At 38.3% G+C, this 22,968-nt stretch overlaps 2 protein-coding genes across 2 annotated transcripts; both read left to right on the top strand.

Annotated features, from left to right (window-relative positions):
* Window positions 1-5,200: 5,200 nt before the first annotated feature.
* Window positions 5,201-6,078, top strand: LOC120295506. The gene is made up of 2 exons (XM_039316716.1): window positions 5,201-5,611; window positions 5,712-6,078. Exons 1-2 carry the CDS (start codon window positions 5,405-5,407, stop codon window positions 5,973-5,975), a joined length of 471 nt encoding a protein of 156 aa, XP_039172650.1. The 5' UTR covers window positions 5,201-5,404; the 3' UTR covers window positions 5,976-6,078.
* A 13,151-nt stretch (window positions 6,079-19,229) lies between these two features.
* LOC104452963 (NAC domain-containing protein 62) lies at window positions 19,230-22,623 on the top strand. Its single transcript, XM_010067464.3, has 6 exons — window positions 19,230-19,526; window positions 19,673-19,917; window positions 20,119-20,268; window positions 20,364-20,765; window positions 21,071-21,364; window positions 21,868-22,623. The coding sequence occupies exons 1-6, from the start codon at window positions 19,346-19,348 to the stop codon at window positions 22,372-22,374; spliced, it is 1,779 nt and encodes a 592-aa protein (XP_010065766.2). The 5' UTR covers window positions 19,230-19,345; the 3' UTR covers window positions 22,375-22,623.
* Window positions 22,624-22,968: the final 345 nt, after the last annotated feature.

Raw genomic sequence — 22,968 nt, 5'->3', positions numbered from 1 at the left:
TAGCCCACATTCATTTAAAAGTTTAAGCCAATTAATTGTGGGTCGATTATGATATATTAATTATTCCACACCACATCCTTTCTCTGATGTGAGATTTGTGTAACACAACTTATATGTGTATCTTAATAATCTTTCTCTAGCACAACTCATACGTATGTTCTAACATTCTCCCTCTCATGTGTGAGCTCTAGTATTAGAACTACTCCCCTTTAATTAAGGTATTCTTTTAGCCCAACTTCATCCTTATGGCCCACATTGCCACACCACAATGTCCACTTATTTAGAAACCGTAATTATTGGCTCTGATGCCATTTGTAGGGAGTGCGTAGTAGAAATCCGATATCTTTCGTCGAGGAGATCGCCAAAAGAGAACCTAAGTTCGAGCCCGTCAATATATCTAGTTGGATACACAATTACTCAAAAGTTTAATTTAATGAATTATAGACCAACTATGATATATTAACTATTTTACACCACATCAATTCTTCGATGTGAGACTTCTCTAATGCTAGGATGAGATTTTGGGGAAACAAGATTGACAAATCTGATGCACTCGATATGAGCACATGGTCTATGATTGACCCACATTTGTTGAATACTCATGGTCAGCAACATTTGGTTAGAGCTAGTAATTCTTAGGACGATTAGTGAGCATTGGATATCTCATCCGAAGGATATTTTGGAGGGAGGGACTAAAGTCGAAGTCCTAATTCGGAGGAGTTTTGAGCCAACTACCCGAGTTAAATGCTTTCTTCCTCATCACATCCTTTTGCCAAAGATGTCAAATACCATAAAAAGGATAACCCGAACTTTAAAAAGATGGGTGTCAATTTGAACATGGGGAATCTACAGAATTACCCTCATTAAATTGGAAATATAGTAAGAGCTCAATGTTGAGCATGGATGGAAAGATCAAGCCCTACCATGTCAATTCCCACATTTTAGACCTTTCCCAAAAGTCATATTATACCAATGCGAGCCTTTGTTTTTCCCTTTAGCAATCACCGTTGTTTTAGTGCACACATATCATAGGGAGAATGGCATTAGAAGTGTCAAAAGTTATATACAACGCTCACTTTAATGCCAAAAGATTTTGCCGATTCACTTAAATGCAAAATTAGAGAAAAACAATCATTTAAGTTCTTCCGGCAAAAATTCCGACCAAAGAAGTTACGTGATTTTTATAATTAAAATTTTTATCTAAGGTGACATTTTTTGTTAAACTAAAGTGTTTAACGACGATTGGCACTGAAGTAATCATTTTTAACAATGATTGGTACTAAAGTAATCATTTTCTAATTTGCCACACAATGTTGTTTAGGGGTTACATGTTGATTGGGTATGCTGACAAGTTACATATGATTGAGAAATTAATAAAATATAGCCATGTTAAATTTCCGGTAACCTAGATCTGAGTTGGCACTTAAGTGATTGTTGTTTACAAAAGTGGAACTTAAGTACTTAGAAATTTTTTTTTAGCATTAAAGTGAGCACCATACATAATTTTTGACATTTCTAGTGTCTTTTTTCCATGTCATAGGAAATACTAAAGTCTTCCTGACTGGGACCCAATAGTAACTCCATAACATCATAGGCATGTTGCATGAGATTCTAGCCTATTCTTCAAGCAAAACACTTCCAACATTCAACTTCACTTCAAGATGGGCGGTATTCAAGCGTGTAGGAAGTTGATATTGCAATGCACGTGGTAAGTAATACGCAATGTGATTTGCAAAGAATTCGCCTACCACTGTGCCCAGATAAATAAGTGAGCCATATTCAATGGTTTAATATAAGTCGGACATATCGTTTTGTTGTTATTTTTGTTGGGTGACTAAAGTCACTTTAGACAGATAAAAGAATTATATTAATAATCTTTTAAACTTTACCCAACAAAGTTAATACAGTTGGTGGATGAATTGCGGGCGTAGGCAAAAGCGTCGTCTTGAGCTTTAAGTGGGATCCGCTGAACAGTACAATGCCTTCTGAAACGAGGGCGAAGAAAAGTGACTGCCCTTTTGCTATGAGGATGAGCCAGTTGGAAGGGTTTTGGAGTCACCCGGCAAAGCAGAGCAAACAGTATCCCTTTCATCTGTTTTTTTCCCTCTCTTGTAACTGGTCAACGCTCTTCTTCTGGGACAGGGATTGGTTACCTCATGCTAGCCCAATCGTAGCTCGGATTTCGCCGGACATGGTGTTTACCTTCACCATCATGAGCCCCCTAATCTCCAATCGATGTTTTACCGGCCGACTGAGAGGTTGGGGAAGGCAAGTACGGGGTCACCCACCCCTAGGGCGGTTTTCCCACCTTTACATTTCGATGAGCTATTTAAGGATATGCTCAGGTCCGAAATAATGGGAAAATTACAAAATAAAAAGTCATTGTTCTATTGCAGGTTGAAGTTGAGATAGACAGGCATCATTAGATCGAATGGCGATGTGGCCGATGGGACTCAGATTTCGACCAACCAAGGATGAACTTGTCGATCATCACCTTTGAGGGAAGCTCAAGGGAAAACTGGAAGCATTTTGCCTAATCCCAGAGCTTTATATCTACGAGCACGAGCCTCTGGATTTGTTCATTTCATACAATGGTAACTTCGCAATGTGGTGTTAGTCCTTTTAGTCTTTTTTATTTTTCCAAAAATCCATGCTTTCTGTGCTGCTCGTTTGTTGCCTAAGAGATTGTAATCATTCAGTTCATTTGAGAGTTCTTCGTTTGTAGAATTATCATACATACCATCAGATGGACGGGAGTGCCTCTTCTCCTGTCCCCACGAGGACAAGATACTGCCGGACACTCTTGGTTCTAATAACAGGATGACAGAGTTAGATATTGGAAAGATACCTGTAAGAAACGCACCAAACGATCACCAGCCAAGGGAAAGCAAATAGGGATCAAGAAGATTTTGGTCTACCATGAAGGTCGACAACCAAAAGGCCGCAACACTGATGTGGTCATGCATGAATATCACCTAAACTCAAAAAGTCTTTGATAGTAAAATCTCGGGCCCGTTAATTGATATTTTCCTTTTTGATCTCTCTAATTGAGCATATTTAGTGTGTTTACCAATGCAGGTAAGGTTAAATCCAGTTTAGACATCGATGAATATCTTTAGTTTGAGATTCGTCATCCATCTTATGCATACAATATTTCATGTATATATGGTTAAAATGGTCTTTGACAATAGAAGTCTGATCCTCATCCTTTCATCTTTGCAGATGGCCCATGTTCTCTTTCACATAATCGACAGGAAATGTAAGAAACCGAGTACTTTGGCCAGTTCAAGCACTAGCAGTACTCCTAATGACTCTGGAACTGGACAAGCTCACGTAATTAGTGCACAGGTAACTTCGCAATGTGGTGTTAGTCCTTTTAGTCTTTTTTATTTTTCCAAAAATCCATGCTTTCTGTGCTGCTCGTTTGTTGCCTAAGAGATTGTAATCATTCAGTTCATTTGAGAGTTCTTCGTTTGTAGAATTATCATACATACCATCAGATGGACGGGAGTGCCTCTTCTCCTGTCCCCACGAGGACAAGATACTGCCGGACACTCTTGGTTCTAATAACAGGATGACAGAGTTAGGATATTGGAAAGATACCTGTAAGAAACGCACCAAACGATCACCAGCCAAGGGAAAGCAAATAGGGATCAAGAAGATTTTGGTCTACCATGAAGGTCGACAACCAAAAGGCTGCAACACTGATGTGGTCATGCATGAATATCACCTAAACTCAAAAAGTCTTTGATAGTAAAATCTCGGGCCCGTTAATTGATATTTTCCTCTTTTGATCTCTCTAATTGAGCATATTTAGTGTGTTTACCAATGCAGGTAAGGTTAAATCCAGTTTAGACATCGATGAATATCTTTAGTTTGAGATTCGTCATCCATCTTATGCATACAATATTTCATGTATATATGGTTAAAATGGTCTTTGACAATAGAAGTCTGATCCTCATCCTTTCATCTTTGCAGATGGCCCATGTTCTCTTTCACATAATCGACAGGAAATGTAAGAAACCGAGTACTTTGGCCAGTTCAAGCACTAGCAGTACTCCTAATGACTCTGGAACTGGACAAGCTCACGTAATTAGTGCACAGGTAACTTCGCAATGTGGTGTTAGTCCTTTTAGTCTTTTTTATTTTTCCAAAAATCCATGCTTTCTGTGCTGCTCGTTTGTTGCCTAAGAGATTGTAATCATTCAGTTCATTTGAGAGTTCTTCGTTTGTAGAATTATCATACATACCATCAGATGGACGGGAGTGCCTCTTCTCCTGTCCCCACGAGGACAAGATACTGCCGGACACTCTTGGTTCTAATAACAGGATGACAGAGTTAGGATATTGGAAAGATACCTGTAAGAAACGCACCAAACGATCACCAGCCAAGGGAAAGCAAATAGGGATCAAGAAGATTTTGGTCTACCATGAAGGTCGACAACCAAAGGCCGCAACACTGATGTGGTCATGCATGAATATCACCTAAACTCAAAAGTCTTTGATAGTAAAATCTCGGGCCCGTTAATTGATATTTTCCTTTTTGATCTCTCTAATTGAGCATATTTAGTGTGTTTACCAATGCAGGTAAGGTTAAATCCAGTTTAGACATCGATGAATATCTTTAGTTTGAGATTCGTCATCCATCTTATGCATACAATATTTCATGTATATATGGTTAAAATGGTCTTTGACAATAGAAGTCTGATCCTCATCCTTTCATCTTTGCAGATGGCCCATGTTCTCTTTCACATAATCGACAGGAAATGTAAGAAACCGAGTACTTTGGCCAGTTCAAGCACTAGCAGTACTCCTAATGACTCTGGAACTGGACAAGCTCACGTAATTAGTGCACAGGTAACTTCGCAATGTGGTGTTAGTCCTTTTAGTCTTTTTTATTTTCCAAAAATCCATGCTTTTTGTGCTGTTCGTTTGTTGCCTAAGAGATTGTAATCATTCAGTTCATTTGAGAGTTCTTCGTTTGTAGAACTATCATACATACCATCAGATGGACGGGAGTGCCTCTTCTTCTGTCCCCACGAGGACAAGATACTACCGGACACTCTTGGTTCTAATAACAGGATGACAGAGTTAGGATATTGGAAAGATACCTGTAAGAAACGCACCAAATGATCACCAGCCAAGGGAAAGCAAATAGGGATCAAGAAGATTTTGGTCTACCATGAAGGTTGACAACCAAAAGGCCGCAACACTGACGTGGTCATGCATGAATATCACCTAAACTCAAAAGTCTTTGATAGTAAAATCTCCGGCCCGTTAATTGATATTTTCCTCTTTTGATCCCTCTAATTGAGCATATTTAGTGTGTTTACCAATGCAGGTAAGGTTAAATCCGGTTTAGACATCGAGGAATATCTTTAGTTTGAGATTCGTCATCCATCTTATGCATACAATATTTCATGTATATATGGTTAAAATGGTCTTTGACTATAGAAGTCTGATCCTCATCCTTTCATCTTTGCAGATGGCCCATGTTCTCTTTCACATAATCGACAGGAAATGTAAAAAACCGAGTACTTTGGCCAGTTCAAGCACCAGCAATACTCCTAATGACTCTGGAACTGGACAAGCTCACGTAATTAGTGCACAGGTAACCAGAAATTACTCTATGTTGACATAAAGCAATATGATCTACTATCATATCTAGCTAAACTAAAGCTTCACTTTTTTTCCCTCTTTTCTTCATTCAGGCATCTGAGGAAATTATGATCGAAACTGAAAATCAGAACAAGATGCTGATTTCCAGAATGCCAGACAGTATCATTCCTATCATTCCTCAGCAGACCCAGATGCACGAAGAGCAGAGCTGGCTTTACAATGGTTATCCGTTCATAGATGGCATAGTGACGACTGTTATGCTATGCCATGTTCTCCAAGCGATGGTATTGAGACCTTGGATCTCTGGAATGTCGGCTAGGGACGGATTAGTATGCCAAACTATCTTTCATACATAGCTGTAAGATGGCCTTGCTTGTTCCTAGTTACCATGTCGTTGACAAGAGAGCGATGGGAGGTGGGTGTACTGTAAAAACTGCATTTGTGTGAGAAGAGATAGTGTGCGTGTTTGGTACAAACTGTACGGTGTGGCTTATATACATCAGGTCGTGAAAGTTTAAATACTTCAGTGTATGTTTTCTGCAGGTTTCAGTGCGAGTGAAGGAAAACCATTGTGTAGCACTACTGTGCATTCCAGGCATAGGAAGTTATATCTGCAATATGAGTGGTTTTATTACCTTGTGCTTCTGGCTAACGAGTGGATGATCCAGGACTATTCCAAATTTAGACGCACCTCCTGCATCTGCCTGCCTGCCATCCCAAAAGAACTCGAGCTCCAAGTACTCCATCCAACTTATAATGGCACTCAAAATTAGAGGGAAAGGCACAAGTATATCCAAATTTCTGTTCAAATTTCACATAAAACATGTTTTAAAACTCATCCAGGTGGCCAGGGTGGATCTTTGCATAAGTACTTCTCTAGATCTCTTTCATCTGATGTAGCAGATGGATCAGTACAAACTCCAACGCTCATTCAATGTCTATCCAAATAAGCCAAAGGAACCTTACTGGATAATTAGGACACGTACCATTTATGACAGCCAAACCCAATCCATACGAACTAAGCCGCTAAAAGGAGCAATCTGAGAGGCGGTTTTGGAGGTGGATCTCTCTTTGCCATCTAACGTGAACCTTGGGTGCCATGGGGAAAATTCTCCAGTTGGTCATAAACTTATTATACTAATGTTCAATTTAAATTTTTTAATTTTGCTAATTTAGTCTTAAACTTTTATACAGATTTTCAATATAATCATTCTTGTGAATTTTCAATGAAAATTGCTGGTGTTGTGATTTAGTTCTTGCCAGCCATCATAATATAGTACCATGTTAACAATTTTTAGTGAAATTTGGCATCCGTTTCCAAGCTTCACAAACGTGTGCCCTAAAAATTTTATTCATGTGACTAGTATATTTTCATACAAAAAGAAATTGACATATTTATTAATACTCAACTGGCTTAATGAATTACATCATGACCACTAAAATTTGGGGGTAATACGTGTCCATTTTGCAGCGCGATCCAGTGGCCACGCGACATTGACTCATCCTCTATTATTCACTTACTGGACCCCTCAATAGACCTCAGTCGTCTATTTAAAGTCCATAGTGTGTATACTTTAGGACATTTTATATAAATAAAAAAAAATGACAAATGCACTAAAGTACAGCGGTTTTGGATAATGGACCGACTTCTTGAGGCACTATTGGATCCCCCATTTTTTTTTTATGCAATCAAACTATTTGATGCAGAAAAAGAAAATGAAACCAATAAAAGAGAGCAACGGGACCTCACTGACAAAGACGCGCGGTAGCAATCAAAGAGAAAATAAGAAAGAGGAGCCATCAATTCTATGGGATCGAACAAAGCAGCATAATCTTAGGGTCCCATGGGGTTCAAAATTGGAAGATTTCCTTGCTGGTAGAATTTTAAAGGTACCGGTGCTTTTTCAATCTTATTAGCTTTTTTAGAGTTATCTGTCAATATTTTTAAATCAAGGTTATTTATGTTAACAAAAAAATTATAAATTGTTATCGAACTTTAGAGTTATCATAAACTCATAAAAACCTATTTTTTGAAATCAAAAAATTCGATATTATGTTGAAAGATTTTCTTGCTGGTAGAATTTTAATATCAATCTTGTTAATAAAAATTTATCAAACTTTAGAGTTATTTGTCATGATATTTGTCATGATATTTTTTGAACCAAGGTATTAAAAATTTGTGTTAATACCACAAAAAACCCAAAACTTGTATCATTGTGATAAATTTATCATAAATTAACTTTTTAATCACAAAAAAAACTATAAATTAAGTTACCAAAAACTAATTTTTTAACCACTAAAAATTTCAAACTTTTTCATCATATTAACCTTAGAAAAGTACAAACAAAATCAGAAATCTACCAATGACGGAAAAATTTATGGCTTTTCCAATGACTCGACCATAGAATCGCCTAACAAAATAAGCAAATAAATAGACTAGAAAAAGGCATTGGTAGGATGCAGCAACAGCACGTGTCTCAACTTCCTCAGGAAGTTCTTAGACTTGAGAAACAAGTCTTGAACTCTCCAACAAATAAACCAATATACTCCAAACTTTTTCATGGTATTAACCTAGAAATTTACGAATGAAATCAGAAATCTACCAATGACGAAGAAATGTACCGCTTTTCCAATGATTCGACCCTAGAATCGCCTAACATAGTAAGCAAATGAATTGACTAGAAAAAGGCATTAGTAGGATCCAGCAACGACTCGGCGTCTCAACTTCCTTAGAAAGTTCTCGGACTTGAGAATCAAGTCTTGAATTCTCCAGACAAATAAACCAATAAACAAGCAAGAAGAAAAGGGTGTGCACCGAATCCACCGAAAGGGGCGGCCAGTTTTACTTCACAAGCAAGCAATGAAGACAGGGGCCATCGGACAGAACAAGTTTGATTCCAGCTCAAGGGCGAGTGCAGTATAAATTCATCTCTTCTCATAGAGATTTGGACATCAAGACACCCGCTGGCCCTGACCCAGGTGAAAGCATTCATGAGATGGAAGAGATTGCGATAGCCTTGGAGCGTGTTTCAGCGAGATTTGGAGCGAAGCCCACCACGGTACTCGTCAATCATTACTTGGAGTAGGTGTCTGCGTGCAGGGACAACAGTTCATGCACGAATATCACCTAAATTCCGTGCACCGACGATAGTTCATGCACGAATATCACCTAAACTCTATGTGTGCCCTGAATACTCCTAGTTCTTGATTGAAATGCACATGTGGGAGTCCACACACACGGATAGGGGTTCAAACATCTTGAATGCTCCTAATTTCTTTTCGGAAGTGTCCCATGTATAGACAGGGGGACATGCATGAATATCACCTAAAAGCTCTCGGTAAAGCGAATATGCCTGGTTCCTGATCGGAACACACAGGCAGGGTCCGTGCGCACATACAAAGGGTTAAGCACGAATATCACTTAAACGTCCTCTGCCTCTACATATACTTCAGCCGACCAGGTAATTTTGCTCGTCTCTTCTTCATCCCCTTGTATCATACAGTAGAACACATCTTTGTGCACCAATGAATTTCATCAGCGTCAGCTTGGCTGGAGAGACACAGAGAAACACCATTTGTTAATCATTCGTGCCTCACGAGTTTTCCCATTCGATTGATGATGGCAAAGATACAAGGGCACTTTATATGCATGCAATTGATAATTTGCCTACCATAAAGTGTACAAGTATCTCGGAGTTCTTGATCAGAGACATCACTGAAGACCCTGGAGGGAAGAAAATGCAGGAGAACAGTATCAGAGACTCAATCTTCAAGATTTAAGATCGTTCAGAGTTCTAGCACTATAGCCTTCAGATAGTGTATAAAATGTTCATGATTCTTGTTTTTATTCTAAAGTCTCGTCGAAAGAATATGTCAGGCAACTCTGTATTATACTTCAGAGAGTATATAAACAAGAACTGCTTACAATTTTTATTCACGATACAATACAAAAATCCGCATGAATATATGTAATTACTTCGAACATGCATGAGGGTATGGTCATCTTTCTTAAGTGAGCAAACCTCTCTCCTTCTGCTGCTGCTGCTGCTGCTGCGATTCTCATTCGGGATCTCCTGATGATATACCGAGTTCATCTTTCTTGAGTGACTTAACCTTTCATTGCTGGGAGCTAATACCGAACTTGGGAATGATAAACAAGCAAGCAGATTGACAGTCTCTTCGCGACATAATCACAACCAATAGATTAAAGGCCAAACAGCAATAAAAATCCTCAGGTCGTTCTCCACTTCTAAATTCTATCACCACCTTTCTGAATTGGCAAAACAGATCCTCTGTTTTTATATCAGTATATCCCAAAACTAGACACCCTACAAAAATTATCTATTAATTGCCCTTTTGCCCTCATTAGCGTTAAATATGTATAGAACTTAAATTAAGACTATCTTTCAGAAGAACTTGATTTTTTTCATTTTTTTCTTCGCACAAGAAATTTCAAAAATATTTTTTTATAAATGAAAAATGGCTGATATGAAGCCAGATAAATATTATCACTTGAGTTAGGCATCCCTCAAAATTATTCTCTGTTAAATGTTCGCCTTTGAGTATTAAAACCAGATGATTTTAAATTGTTATCCTTCCTTTGGCATGGTTTGGCAACAAGTAACAGAGAATATTTTCTTAGAACAGTTTACTTTCCCAAGGATTGGATATTTTGCAAAAAAATTAAATAATAATCATAGCAAAAGGCTTATAAGGGGTTCTGGAAATATTTAGGTGGACCTCATCAATATTGAGAGCTAATTCCCAAAAAAATCCATCAATTTAGGTCCAATCTCAATCCTACCTGGATCTTCTTCTTTTTTTTTTGTGGCTAAAAAAATTCTTTCACTCTAGCTCCAAATTCGTCCCCACCTCCATACATTGCTATTGGTATTTTTAAGATTATCAACATTGATATTTTTTTTTAATTTCACACGAAAGTAATAGCTTTGGTGAATAAATGAGTTCTAATAATAAATCTATAACCCTGAGGTTGACAATTTTTTATGACATTAGCAATTGGACACGTAGATAGATTTTTGACTAAAGTGAAAATTGGAGTTTTTTTTTTTATATAAAAAAAAGTTTGGGTAAATTGACATTAGCCTTTAAATTGAAGATTTTTAGGAAATTAGGCCTCAATATTGGCAGGTGAATTGCATTTTTAGAAATTGTTGGCTTCATGCATGATTAACATAATCAATGGCTGGTTTCTAGCGGATTCTCAGTTACAAAAAAAAAAAAAAAAAAAATAATAATAATAATAATAATAATAATAATAATCGATACCTATTTTATAGCCAACCAAGGCTAGGTTTTTGTTTACTTTCAATTCTTTTTGCGGTTGGTATACCTAGACTATTGTGGTACTTCCTTATCTAGGTTGGGCAAGAATGTAATTTGCCCAAAATAGTGATGTCCTTTGGATCTCTAAACTACATTAGATGCTTTGTTACCTTACAATGAACACGGATCAATATATATACCACCTTGACATCATCCCCTAGAAAGTAGTGTTATATTTAAATTATTTTTGTAAATTAATTATGTTATTCTTGCCATAATTCTGCTTTTGTTAAGCAGAGAAACCCGGTAAAAAATAACGTCATTGACAAGGATGGAGAAAATAGAAAAAGAAATAAGTAAAGCGACGGCCAGAAAAATTGAGCAAAGGTCCAATGAAGTGGGCCAATAAATTGACTAGAGAGAGCATTGGTGGGACCATTAATGACCCTAGTTCTCAACTGCTACAGGAAGTTGTCAGACTTGAGCAATACGTCCAATCAATCCCTAAATTATTGCGACTAATGAGAATATGAAAGGATGTGGGATCCACGAAAAAGGCCAGACAATATAACTTCCCAAGGAAGGTAAAGGAGAGCGCACCGGACAAGGCACGGGCTGGACCCCAACTCGAGGCCAGTGCAGCATAAATTCGTCTCCTCCCTCTCACAGGTTCAGCATCAAAGTTGTGTTCGGCCAAACCCTAAGACAGTCCTCCTGCTCTGCTTCTTCTGCAGAGAACATGAGATGGAAGAGATAGCCGTGCAGCGTTTGCCACTGGGATTCGTAGTTGAAGCCCGTTGCCATCACGAGAGGACTCGTCAATCATTACTTGAAACTGAAAGAAGTATTTACGTGCTGAAATCCCTATCGTTCCTAATTTCTGATCGGAATAAGCGGATAGGGATCATGCACGAATATCACCTAAATACGAGTCCTCTTTAGTATACTTTCAAAGCCAGGTAGATAAGTTTATCTTGTTCACTTGATATTCATGCTCTACTTAGCTTTATAGACTAAGTTGTTGCTATGAAGATCCTTTGTTGAATTATTTGTTTAAGCTGAAGATATATGAGCATACGCATATCAATTGCCATCTATTGATTAAGATATTGTTCTGTGCATCTCAATTCTACGAAGATATGTTGCTGGCTTTTGCTACTTCTTTCATGTTATCCAACTCATGTCCTATTTTTTTCTTCAATATACAGATATATTGATCTCAGCTTTTAAGAGGTATCCGAAATGAGAAGGCTGATAATTTAGATATTATTAGTAAGACTTCACTCTCCCGTTTGAATGCAAGGTAAATATGCCTTAAAAAATGTGTTCCACGTATTTTTAATACGTTGTTGAATCAATGTAATCCAAGTGACCAAAGACACTCGTGACCAAAGACACTTGTGGAACTGTATTCCACTCAAGTTTTTACATGCTTATTGTTGATTCACAATATGCTTTGTGTATTTTCTTGTTGAGAATTCTTTCATTTCACTGTACTGTTCTATTTCATTTTGATAGAGAAAATCGATTGCTCATAGATTTTTTGACCCAAATTACTGTACTTCTCCAACTCAATATGCATATGGTTTCGGGTATCCTCAGCAGATTGATGATTTGCCTACAGTGCGTTTTATTTCCTACTATGAGCTTATGACAACACACAAGTATCTTTGAGATCTCAACCAGACCCCAGAAATCGGTAAACGAATACCCTGATGCAAAGGAAGTACTCTAGAAAAAACTGGAGACTTAATCTTCTGGTTTTGAGATCCCAGCATCTCAAGGCCGTGGTCTTTAAGCACTTGTCACATGTTTTTTAATTTGATGGTCTTTGTGTTTCTTTCTTATAATTTCCCTCTGTACTCTCTACAACAGAATTTGCCAGGTCAATGCTCCAGGAAAATCAGGAGAGAACAAACGAGAATTTTAATCCTAGTTATAGTACATCTGTTCACAAGATAGTAAGAGATCCACATTAGTTTCTGTTATTGCCTGGAATATGCTGGATGGTGTGGTCATTTCAGTGATCAACATCTATCTTTTGCTGAATTAATCATTTTGGAACTCACAATGTCTCTAAATGATGTATGATGGCCTAATTTATGACTTCTATGGGAAGAATGGCTCGTACTAAATATAAGTAACCTGCTACAATTGCAAGCAGACTCTGCTTCATGGAAGTGGTAACTGAAAAAGAGCAAATGAATTCCTCCACCAGAATCAGTGAGTACATAAGTTTAACCCAGAAAAAGGAAGCGGCAGTGACACCGGTCTTTTGACCCGATGCCAGGGTTCAGGAAGAGACTTACCTGTCAACTAGTTTACATGACACAGTTTTGATTCTCTGCAACCACCGATTGCTTGCAATCTTATATATGTATCACACGTAAGGGCTTATGCTCACATTCACTTGGTCTTTGAAAGCAGAGGGTTGTTTCCAGAGTCCCGTGGTTTATACAATTAAGGCGTAGTTGCCAGGCATCTTAGAAAAATCCTGCAGTTCAGCGCTTTTCTGTAATGTGAACTTCCATCTATCAGCATATTTCAACGGTGGAACTATAATGACTATACAATGAAAGAAGAGAACATTCATTTTCACTTGCTGTCAAAGATGAATGAGTCCTGGGAGCAATCGGCTAATCTGGCCTCAACACAAACATTAGTCGAAAAGTGCCAGTTATCAATCCAGTTATCAATCCCCTATGCCCAGTTGCATCAAAATGCAAGTCATTGTTTAGTCTAAACTAAATTCAAAGGAGATGAACCAATTATCATGCAGCTCTGTTATAGAACCACGGAAGTTTTTTTTTTAGTTAACCAAAGCACTAACAAAAATCCCTTAGTACGTAATTTGTTGGTACTATTGTTGGTAAAAGAGAAAATACATTTTTTTTATTGAGATTAAAAGAAGTATTTATAGGCTTAGGTTTACATATCAAAAAGGCCTAACTTGTGGCAAATGTAAGACATTCACCCACGTCGAAGAAACTTCGTGAAACTGTCTACCAGCTGCTTCTCAAAATATGTGTGCACCAATATATCTCCATAATTCATCTTTTCCTGAACAAAATGACAATCACTTTTATATGCTTCATTTGCTAATGAAAGACAAAATTGCTAGAAATGTGAATAGAAGATTGATTATTACAAAGAAGAGTATACGATCTAGACATAAACAGTCCAATCTCAGCCAACAACATATGAACCCATTGAAGTTCACTTGTAACATTAGCTGATACTCGGCCTCTGCACTAGATCAAGAAACAATGGATTGTTTCTTACTTTTCCATGACACAAGATTACCATCAAGAAAGACACAGTATCCAGAGGTAGACCTCGATTATGGAACACAAGTCCTTGACCCAAAGCTCCCTTCAAATAGTGAACAATCTGGAAACCAGCTAGCCAGTGAGTAGTACAAGGAGAGCTCATGAATTGACTCACCACCGTCACAACAAAGGAAATATTTGGATGAGTAAAAGATAATTTAACTTGCCTACTAATCGGCGATACTTATCTAGATCATAAGGAAGCTCTCTGTCTTTATTATCAAACCTCATCCTAAGGTCCATAGATTTGTCACCACGCCTAGCGTCATGCAAGCCCACCTCCTTAAGAATGTCAAGCGAATGCTTTCGTTGAGAGAAAGCAATATCGTCATCAGTATAGGCAACATCTTTGCCAAGAAAATATTGAAGACGATCCAAGTCTTTAGCGTTAAGTTCTTCTGTAAAAACTGCTTGAATTGTTGTATATCTTCCCAGTAACAATAATATCATTAACATGAATAACAAGAATAACACACCCCTTTGAAGAGGACATACTAACACAGAGTGATCTGCATTGCATTGATCCATGCCAAAAGTAATGATGGCATCACTAAAGCATTAAAAACCAAGCATGAGGAGACTACATAAGTCCATAAAGAGCTTTTCACAACAAGGAGCGCCTTTAAGTGCTCAGCTTAACCATAAGAATAGTATTTGACGACAAAGACTAAACGACATCCCACCAATTGTTTATTAGGAGGCAATGGGACCAACTCCCAAGTCTTATTATGATGTATTGCAGCCATCTGATCCTCCATAGCAGGGGCCCAACTTGGATGGGTCAAAGCCTCCTGCACATTACTGGGCATAGATATAGATGCAAGGGACGACATGACGAGAGAAATCTGAGGGGTTAAGTTATGGTAAGATACGAAATGAGAAAGAGGATGCCAAGATTGAGTACAGTGAGCAATAAGAGAATTTACAAGAGCTAGTGGAAGAGGATCAAAAGCCGAAGCCAGAGGAGATGGCAGGACATCCACTGGTAGAGAGGCATGACCCCAAACAGGGCAAGGACCACATGTATATACCTGAAGAGGAGTTGGTGCAGGTGATACTAAATCGGGTGGAGCATCCGTAAAAGGAACAGGCGATGGCTTCAGTTGAAAAGTAGTGGGAGATACAATCGGAGTCAGTGGCATCGACTGATAAGGTGTGGAAGGTGGTTGAAGATTCATCGCCAATGGCGCTTGAGGAGAAGCAATGTCAAAATATGCTTGATCAGCAAAGAAGTCACATTAGTAGAAATATACTCCCGATGATGAGTAAGACTATAACAAGCATAGCCCTTTTGAGTATAGGAATAACCGACGAATACACATTTTTCAGTACAAGGTGATAATTTGTCCAACTCAGGAGACAAAGAATGGACTAAAAAGACATACCCAAAAATATGAGGACGAACAGACCACAATGGATGATTGGAATGAAGAAGAGCATAAGGGATATCTCCCTTCAACATGAAGGACGAAAGACAATTGGTAAGATGACATTTTGTAAAAAGAGCATAGCTCCAGAATGACTTAGGCATATAAGTGTGAGAAGTAGACAACAAGCACCATCCAACAAATGATGATTCTTTCATTTAGCAACCTCATTTTGTTGTAGAGTGTGAGCGCAAGAACTCTGATGTGAGATACCATCGGTGAAAGAAATGGAATGAATGTAGAAGAAGAAAAATATTCATGAACATTGTTTGTACGCAAGCACTTAAGAGGATAGCCATATTGAGTACCACACGCACTTAAGAGGATAGTCATATTGAGTACAAACTTCTTTATAAAAATAGCAGAAAGAATGAAACACTTTAGTATGATCTTTGACTAAATATAACCAAGTTGTGCAACTACAATCATTGATAAAAGTGACAAAATAGCAGGAAATCAAATGAAGGCTCTTGACTAGGACCCCAAACATCGGAGTGGACTAACTCAAATAGCTGAGACGTACGACTTAAAACATGAGGGGGAAAAGACACACGATGGTGCTTATCCAATTGACATGTTCCACAATCAAACTGAAGACTAGAACTAGACATAACGGGAAAATGTTGTAGTATGTCTATTGAGGGTTACCAATGCGACAATGTAGTCGATAAGTCATTCATAGCCTTTTTCTGAATAGTAGCGGCAATAGCAACAATCTCAAGGTCCATAAGGTACAATCCACTAGCCTCACGCCCACCACTTATTCAGCGTCTAGTCTTCCAATCCTTAAAAACACACAAAGAGGAAGAAAAGATAATATCATAATCAACATCATGGGTAATAGAGCTGACAAGTATTAGATTATAAGGGAAGCATGAACTGAGAACCATCTGCCATAGATGGAACGAACGAGGTGGAAGTAAGAAGATGCAGATCACTAATCATATGATGAGTGGCACCTGAATCAATAACCAAAGGTTGAGGAGTAGCTATAGCAGACAAGAGACAAGTAGGATCATTATGCTGTGCCAAAGAAGCAACAGGACCCAAAGGAACACCGAGCTGCTGTGTCCTAATCAGTGCATTATATTCTGCACAAGTTAAATTCACCATACTCTATTCGGAAGGAGGTTCAGATGAAGGAGACCAAGATTTAGTGTCAACAAAAGCATCTAGAACCCATAGCTTAAGATGGAGGTCATAGCAATAATCGACAATATATCTTGTAAACTGGCAATGAGTACAAAAGCGATCCTCACAAGCTCCTCTAAAACCACTATTACCACCACCACAAGGGGAACCTTGACCCTAAACACCACGGCCACGACCACAGTTAAAACTATCTAAATTCCAATTTCGATGACCATTATCACGACCACGAACTCCTTCACTGCCACAGGCCACCATAGCACTACTATTTGATTTGGCCAAATTTTTGGGAATAGGAGTGTAATGAGCAACTCAAGAGTACACTTCTTCTATGGAAGGTAGAGAGCCAAGAGAAGTAATCTATTGGAAAAGAGCACTGTGATTTGGATCGAGACCTTAGAGGAAGAGGACTACCACCATGTCCACTTCTTGTTTTTGCATCTGAGTAACCGTAGTAGTTGGTGGAAAGTAAAATTTCAGAACTGATATAAAGATGAAAAGTGAGCATAATACTTTGCCAACCCAGCATTACTAATTGTAGCTTCAAATAAAGCTTCCTACATATCGCAAACTCGACTCATGTTATTCTGTCCAAAATAGAGTAAATCACATTTTGTACACACCTCATGTGCTATCGCAAAATCCGTGAAAAGATGGTGAACAAGTTCAGCCACACTTCCCCAAAAACGAGTATACAATGAAGCATCAATGACCTTCCATTCTTCTTGACTAGCTGAATCTGCAAGTGGTTCTTCTTCAAGCCATCTCGATGGGTGACTAGCATGAATAAAAGTATAAAGAGCTGTTGACCAAGTAGGATAATTGGTACCATCCAATTTAACCAAGGTAGAGTGTAAGCCTGTCATATCACGAGTACTACTATAATAGGTACCAAAAGATCTTGAGCTAGGAGTCACATTAGGGGAATCACCCCAAAACAATAGACAGAGAGCTTGTTGACCTGTAGACTTATCCACAAACCAAGAATAAAACTCCACACGCTACCACAACACCATTGAGAGTACTAGAGGGTGAGATTTAAAGAAAACCTTTGCTTTTCAAACTTATTGTTAGTCGACTATATGAAACACGGTTGACTAGATAGGAACCACAACAATAATACCACGAACATAGAAGAATCTCACCCAAACCACCACAACTTTGTGATCTAATTATCACATCGCCACAAACGACTCAACACCAACCAAAACACATCGTCAGGCTGAAGTGGGGGCGTTGACGTCAATGGAACAATATGGGACGATAGCTTTTCAGGGCATCGACGTCAATAGGACAGTAGCTTTGTTGCCAATGATGAAACAAAGGTAAAGGAGCAGATCATTGTAGTGCGGAAGATGAAGCAGCGCTGCTCGATTGGAGGCATCGCCAATCAGCAGTAGAAGGGGCAAAAAAAAAAAAAAAAAAAAAAAAAACGATGCCTTGGATAGAAAGAGCAAAAATGAAGCCTTGGTGTAGCTTACCAGGAGAACCGAAGCTTGTTGTCTTCCCTTACGTAGGAATGTCATGCTCTAATACTATGTTATTGGAAAAAAGAAAGAATACTTTTTCTTATTGAGATTAAAAGAAGTATTTATAGGCTTAGGGTTAATCCTTGTACAATTACACAAATAACCCCAACTTGCTAATACTAAGAATAATTGGTAATAAACGGACAGGTACATTGGTACATAAAGAGACCAGGCAGAGTGTACCTTCGATATTTAAAGAAGATGCACATGTGCATGAACAGCCCTTACCATTAGCAGGTTGATTTTAACTCAAACTCCCACTATGTTATTTGTAAAAGGGAGAAAGTATACTAAAGTCTTAAAATTTGTCAAAAATGTGTGATTGAGTTTTAAAACTTTTAAAAAGTACAAATTAAGTCCTAAAATTTATTATAAAAATACAATTGAGTCTTAAATCTTTCAAAAAGTGTAATTACATATTAAAATTTTAAAAAATGAAATTAATATAAGCACTTGATCGAATCATTTTGATAAGTTTTAGGATTTTATTGAACTTTAAAAAAGTTTTAGAATTCGATTACATTTTTGCGATAAGTTTTAAAATTTAATTGCGCTTTTTCAAAATTTTACTTATACCTTAGCAAAATGAATAAAGAAGTCTCTTGTTGTATTTAGAGGTGACACGAGGACGCGAGCAAATCCCGGGAATTTCCTGGATATTGTCATTGCCATGTGAGAAAACGGTGCAAATTTCAGTACGAGGGGAAAGTAATATTAGTTTCATTCAAGTGATCGGATCCATCAGGACAGGGAAAAGCAGACGAAAAACCATCCCTATCAGCCATCAATCACGATCAAGATTTTTCTGATATCCACGTACAAAAAGTTGGTAACTTCTCAAAGAAGGGTTATTAAAATAAAAATAAAAAACACTTCTCAAAGAAGGGAAGACTTCAATAAAGACCCTCCCAAATGGTAATGGGTTCACGCTCACTTTTCTGCTTCCACAAACTGTAGTGAGTTCGTTACTAACTTGTGTGTTGAGTGAAGAACAGAACGGAGGGAGATGGGAGCTGTGATCATCCCACAGAATTTGCCCATCGGGTACAGATTCCATCCAACTGACGAGGAATTCGTCGATCATTACTTGACGAACCGAGTCTTAGGAATCGTAGAGGATCCCTGCATAATTCCAGATGTTGACATCTGCAGGTGGGATCCTTGGGAATTACCACAGAAGTTTCATGGTGAGAACAGATGCCACTATCACTTTGCTTGCTCCTTTGATACACTTCTTTGCAGCCATGATTTTCAGAAATTTAGAACCTCAAGTTTATGGGCTTTTGGGTCATAATATTTATCATCAATCGGTGAAAATTCGAGGGAATGACAGGTGAATCAATTATTCGCCCGGATGACAAAGTACAAGAGTGGTGGTGCTACTGTCTGCAAACACCCCAACAGGTTAAAAGAACGACTCCCTCTGGCTATTGGAAGAAGACTGGTCCAGACCGGAATGTCAAGGCCAGAGATATCAAAATCGGCACTAAGAAAACATTAGTTTTCCACACACGTCAGGGCTCTAAAGGCGTCAAGACCAACTGGGTCATACATGAATATCATCTACTCATAAAAAATGTACTCAATCTGTCCCTTGTATGTTTTTTCCATTTAATTAGATTAACACGATGCATGAACCTGATAATATACGATATGAGATTGCCATCTTACACAGATATAGAGATTGTTATTATTCTTGCCAAATTTGTGAGCAGAATTTTACTGTTGAAGAAAACATGATCTGATGGTATGAACTGGTATAACATGGTCTTTTGACAGTTGAATAGAAACTATGTTCTGTGTCGCATAAAGCATAAAGGAGATGAGAAGGCTGATAATTCTACCATGGAATTAGTGTACGAAGCCAGTGGCCTAGAAAATTTGGATTCAATTCTTCATCAACCAGATCACGAGGACTTGTTTACTGAGGTGCGGAGGAAAATATGTTTGGTTCGTGTACTTAATATCTGTCTTAACGAGCATGGGAAATGTCTTAATGACTAATCTTTTGCTTGTTAATACAGGATTTGATCCAAGCAAAGATGATGTCACTGATGGAGGTCTCTTCTCTGCCCCAGAACCGAGTTCAATTTGCTTTGCCTGACCTCCTGCAGCAGCCTCAGTCTGCACTGCAATCACTAAATAATAGATTCTCCTCCAACATACATCAGTTTATGAATGTCAAGAATCCTTTTGCAAACTTCTTCTCATCGGACAATGGTTGGTTCACAACAAGTGACGAGGATGAAGATGCTGGTGACATGTTTATTGCAGATCTTTCTGAAGAGGATGTTTCTGAAGAGGATGGAGATGCTGGGGACATGCTAATTGCAGATGTTTCTGAAGAGGATGAATATGTTCGTGACATGCTAAATGCAGATCTTTTTGATGCCGACTTCTTTGATGGAGACCAAGTGCAAACACAGGTCAAAATTTCTCCCTTAAAATTTCATTGGGTTGTTGTGATTACTTTTCTTGTAAATTTAGGAGTAAAAGTGGTTTATAATGCATTGGAAGTGCACTCCCCTTTTCCATGTTATCTGAAAAAGAAGGATAATTTTCTTTCAATCATCGTTTTGTAGAACAGAAAGTTCATTATATAATCTATCTACGGAAAAAGAAAAGTGGACTTCCATGATGCGTTACTCATGCTTAGTCTTGAAGTGCTGTGATGAAATTTAGTTTATGCCTCAGTTATTTCTTCTGATTCATTTTATCTAATGCAATGCAGTATGGGCAAACATCTAACCAGCATAGTGAGCATCCTGTTCTAATGGAGAATCGGCGAACACGAACAATCGACTCGTTTCACGGTGTTGTTCCTCTTGAGGAAAAGAAAGGCCTGGTGGAGAATAAGTTTAACGGCTCACTTGTCACTCCTGAGAAACCTATAGCGCCTCCTGTATGCGCTGCAAGTATAAATTATCATGAAGAGCCAAGTTTCGGAAAGTTTAAGCAGGAAACTGCAGCCAAAAGTATCAAACCAGAATGCGTATATTTGGATGAAACAGCAGCCAAAGCAAAGGTGAAAGCAGCTCCTAAACTAACCCATTGTCTTATTACTACTCTTATGCATTAAAGTCATTGCTTGGATAGTTAATTAGATGGTAGGCATTCCGTTGTTCATTGCAGTGAACTATGTTGGATATGTGGTTCATGGGCACTTAAGAGAACAGTTAATTTTGTTAAAATCTGCTTCGAGCAATACATGAAATTGATTCTAGCATTCTTCTACTAAAAGGAAGTAAAATCCCACTCTGAATTGCTTGTAGATCCTCGAAACGATAACTTAGATTCAACTTAATTAGAATGGTGGATAACCACAAGCAGAAAATATGTATAGAAAGAAGTCGCAGCCAAGATATTGAACATGGTTATAGTAGATGACTAAAAGGCAGATTATGTAAGCATCCAGACAATTTGAGAACAAAAACATGAATGTTGCTCAGTCATTTCTGTTGAGAGATTTAGATAATGCCTCAGTCATTTCTGTTGACCCATTTGATCTTACGCAATGCTTTGCTGCAGAATGGCCAAATATCTGTAGTGGAGAATAGCAAAACACAAACAATTGAGTCACTCCATGATGTTGCTCCTTTTGAGCAAAAGGAAGGTTTCATGCAGACTAAATTCAACAGCTCACATGTTTCCTCCACCAAATCTATGGAGCTTCTGAAAGAGCCCAAGGATCCAGAAATTCCCGAGTCTCCAAGAATTTATATCGATGATGAACCAAGGCTCGAAAAGGTTAAGAAGCAGGGAATTGCATTGAGAAATGTTAAAACAGAATGTGTATCTTTGGATGAATCTGCAGCAAAAGCGAAGGTTGAAGAAGCTCCCAATTCACCGAGGAAGACAAGCAGCAGGGAGATTGAACATGCCGGAGAGAATTCAAATTCCGTGACTGCATCGACAAGACCATCCACCGAGAGCACAAAAAGTCCAACAGATGCTCCCATGAGTAATATTGTGAACCTGGTCATCGGGATTCTCCTGTTGATCGCCTTCACTTACCTTCACCTGCCAAGTATTTGATTTATGATTTTCACTGCTATTTGCCCTGAGTGTGATGCAGTATCATTGACAAGTACGATTGTCATAAAGGGTTTTGTACGTCGTGTCACAATTCGTGTGTATGTAGCTTGTCCTCCTTTCGATGCTAATGCTTTGTACTTCTTTTTGCATTAACGGAACTTGAAGATCTCACTAGATGTGAGACTGCTCTGTAAATTACTTTCTACGCTCTCTGCTGCATATAATGTGAAGAATCAACAAGTTGCCATATTGATGTCTCCTTTAATTTACTTCCAGTCCATCATTCATGTATTTCTTTAGTTTATCAAACTCAACAAAGGATTGATCACATGAGATGGGTTGTTTTTGTGGGCGCGGTCCATGGACACAGCATGCAAACTAATCAGTCTACACAAGGCAAAGCCTACTTTGTAAAGTTAAATCTGAGTCTTCCTAGAATCACAAACGTACTCAGAACACTAAAAACAACAAATGAAGACCCAGAATACATTTCAACGGACACTGAATTTTAAGAGTGAGAAATAGGGGAGAGCTTATATTTAGAGACATTCGGTACACCGGTGACCTATGTCAAGCTGCCCAACAAAATCCAAA

Source organism: Eucalyptus grandis, chromosome 7, assembly GCF_016545825.1.
Source record: "Eucalyptus grandis isolate ANBG69807.140 chromosome 7, ASM1654582v1, whole genome shotgun sequence".
NCBI classification, from domain to species: domain Eukaryota; kingdom Viridiplantae; phylum Streptophyta; class Magnoliopsida; order Myrtales; family Myrtaceae; genus Eucalyptus; species Eucalyptus grandis.
This window is presented reverse-complemented; position numbering and strand designations above follow the sequence as displayed.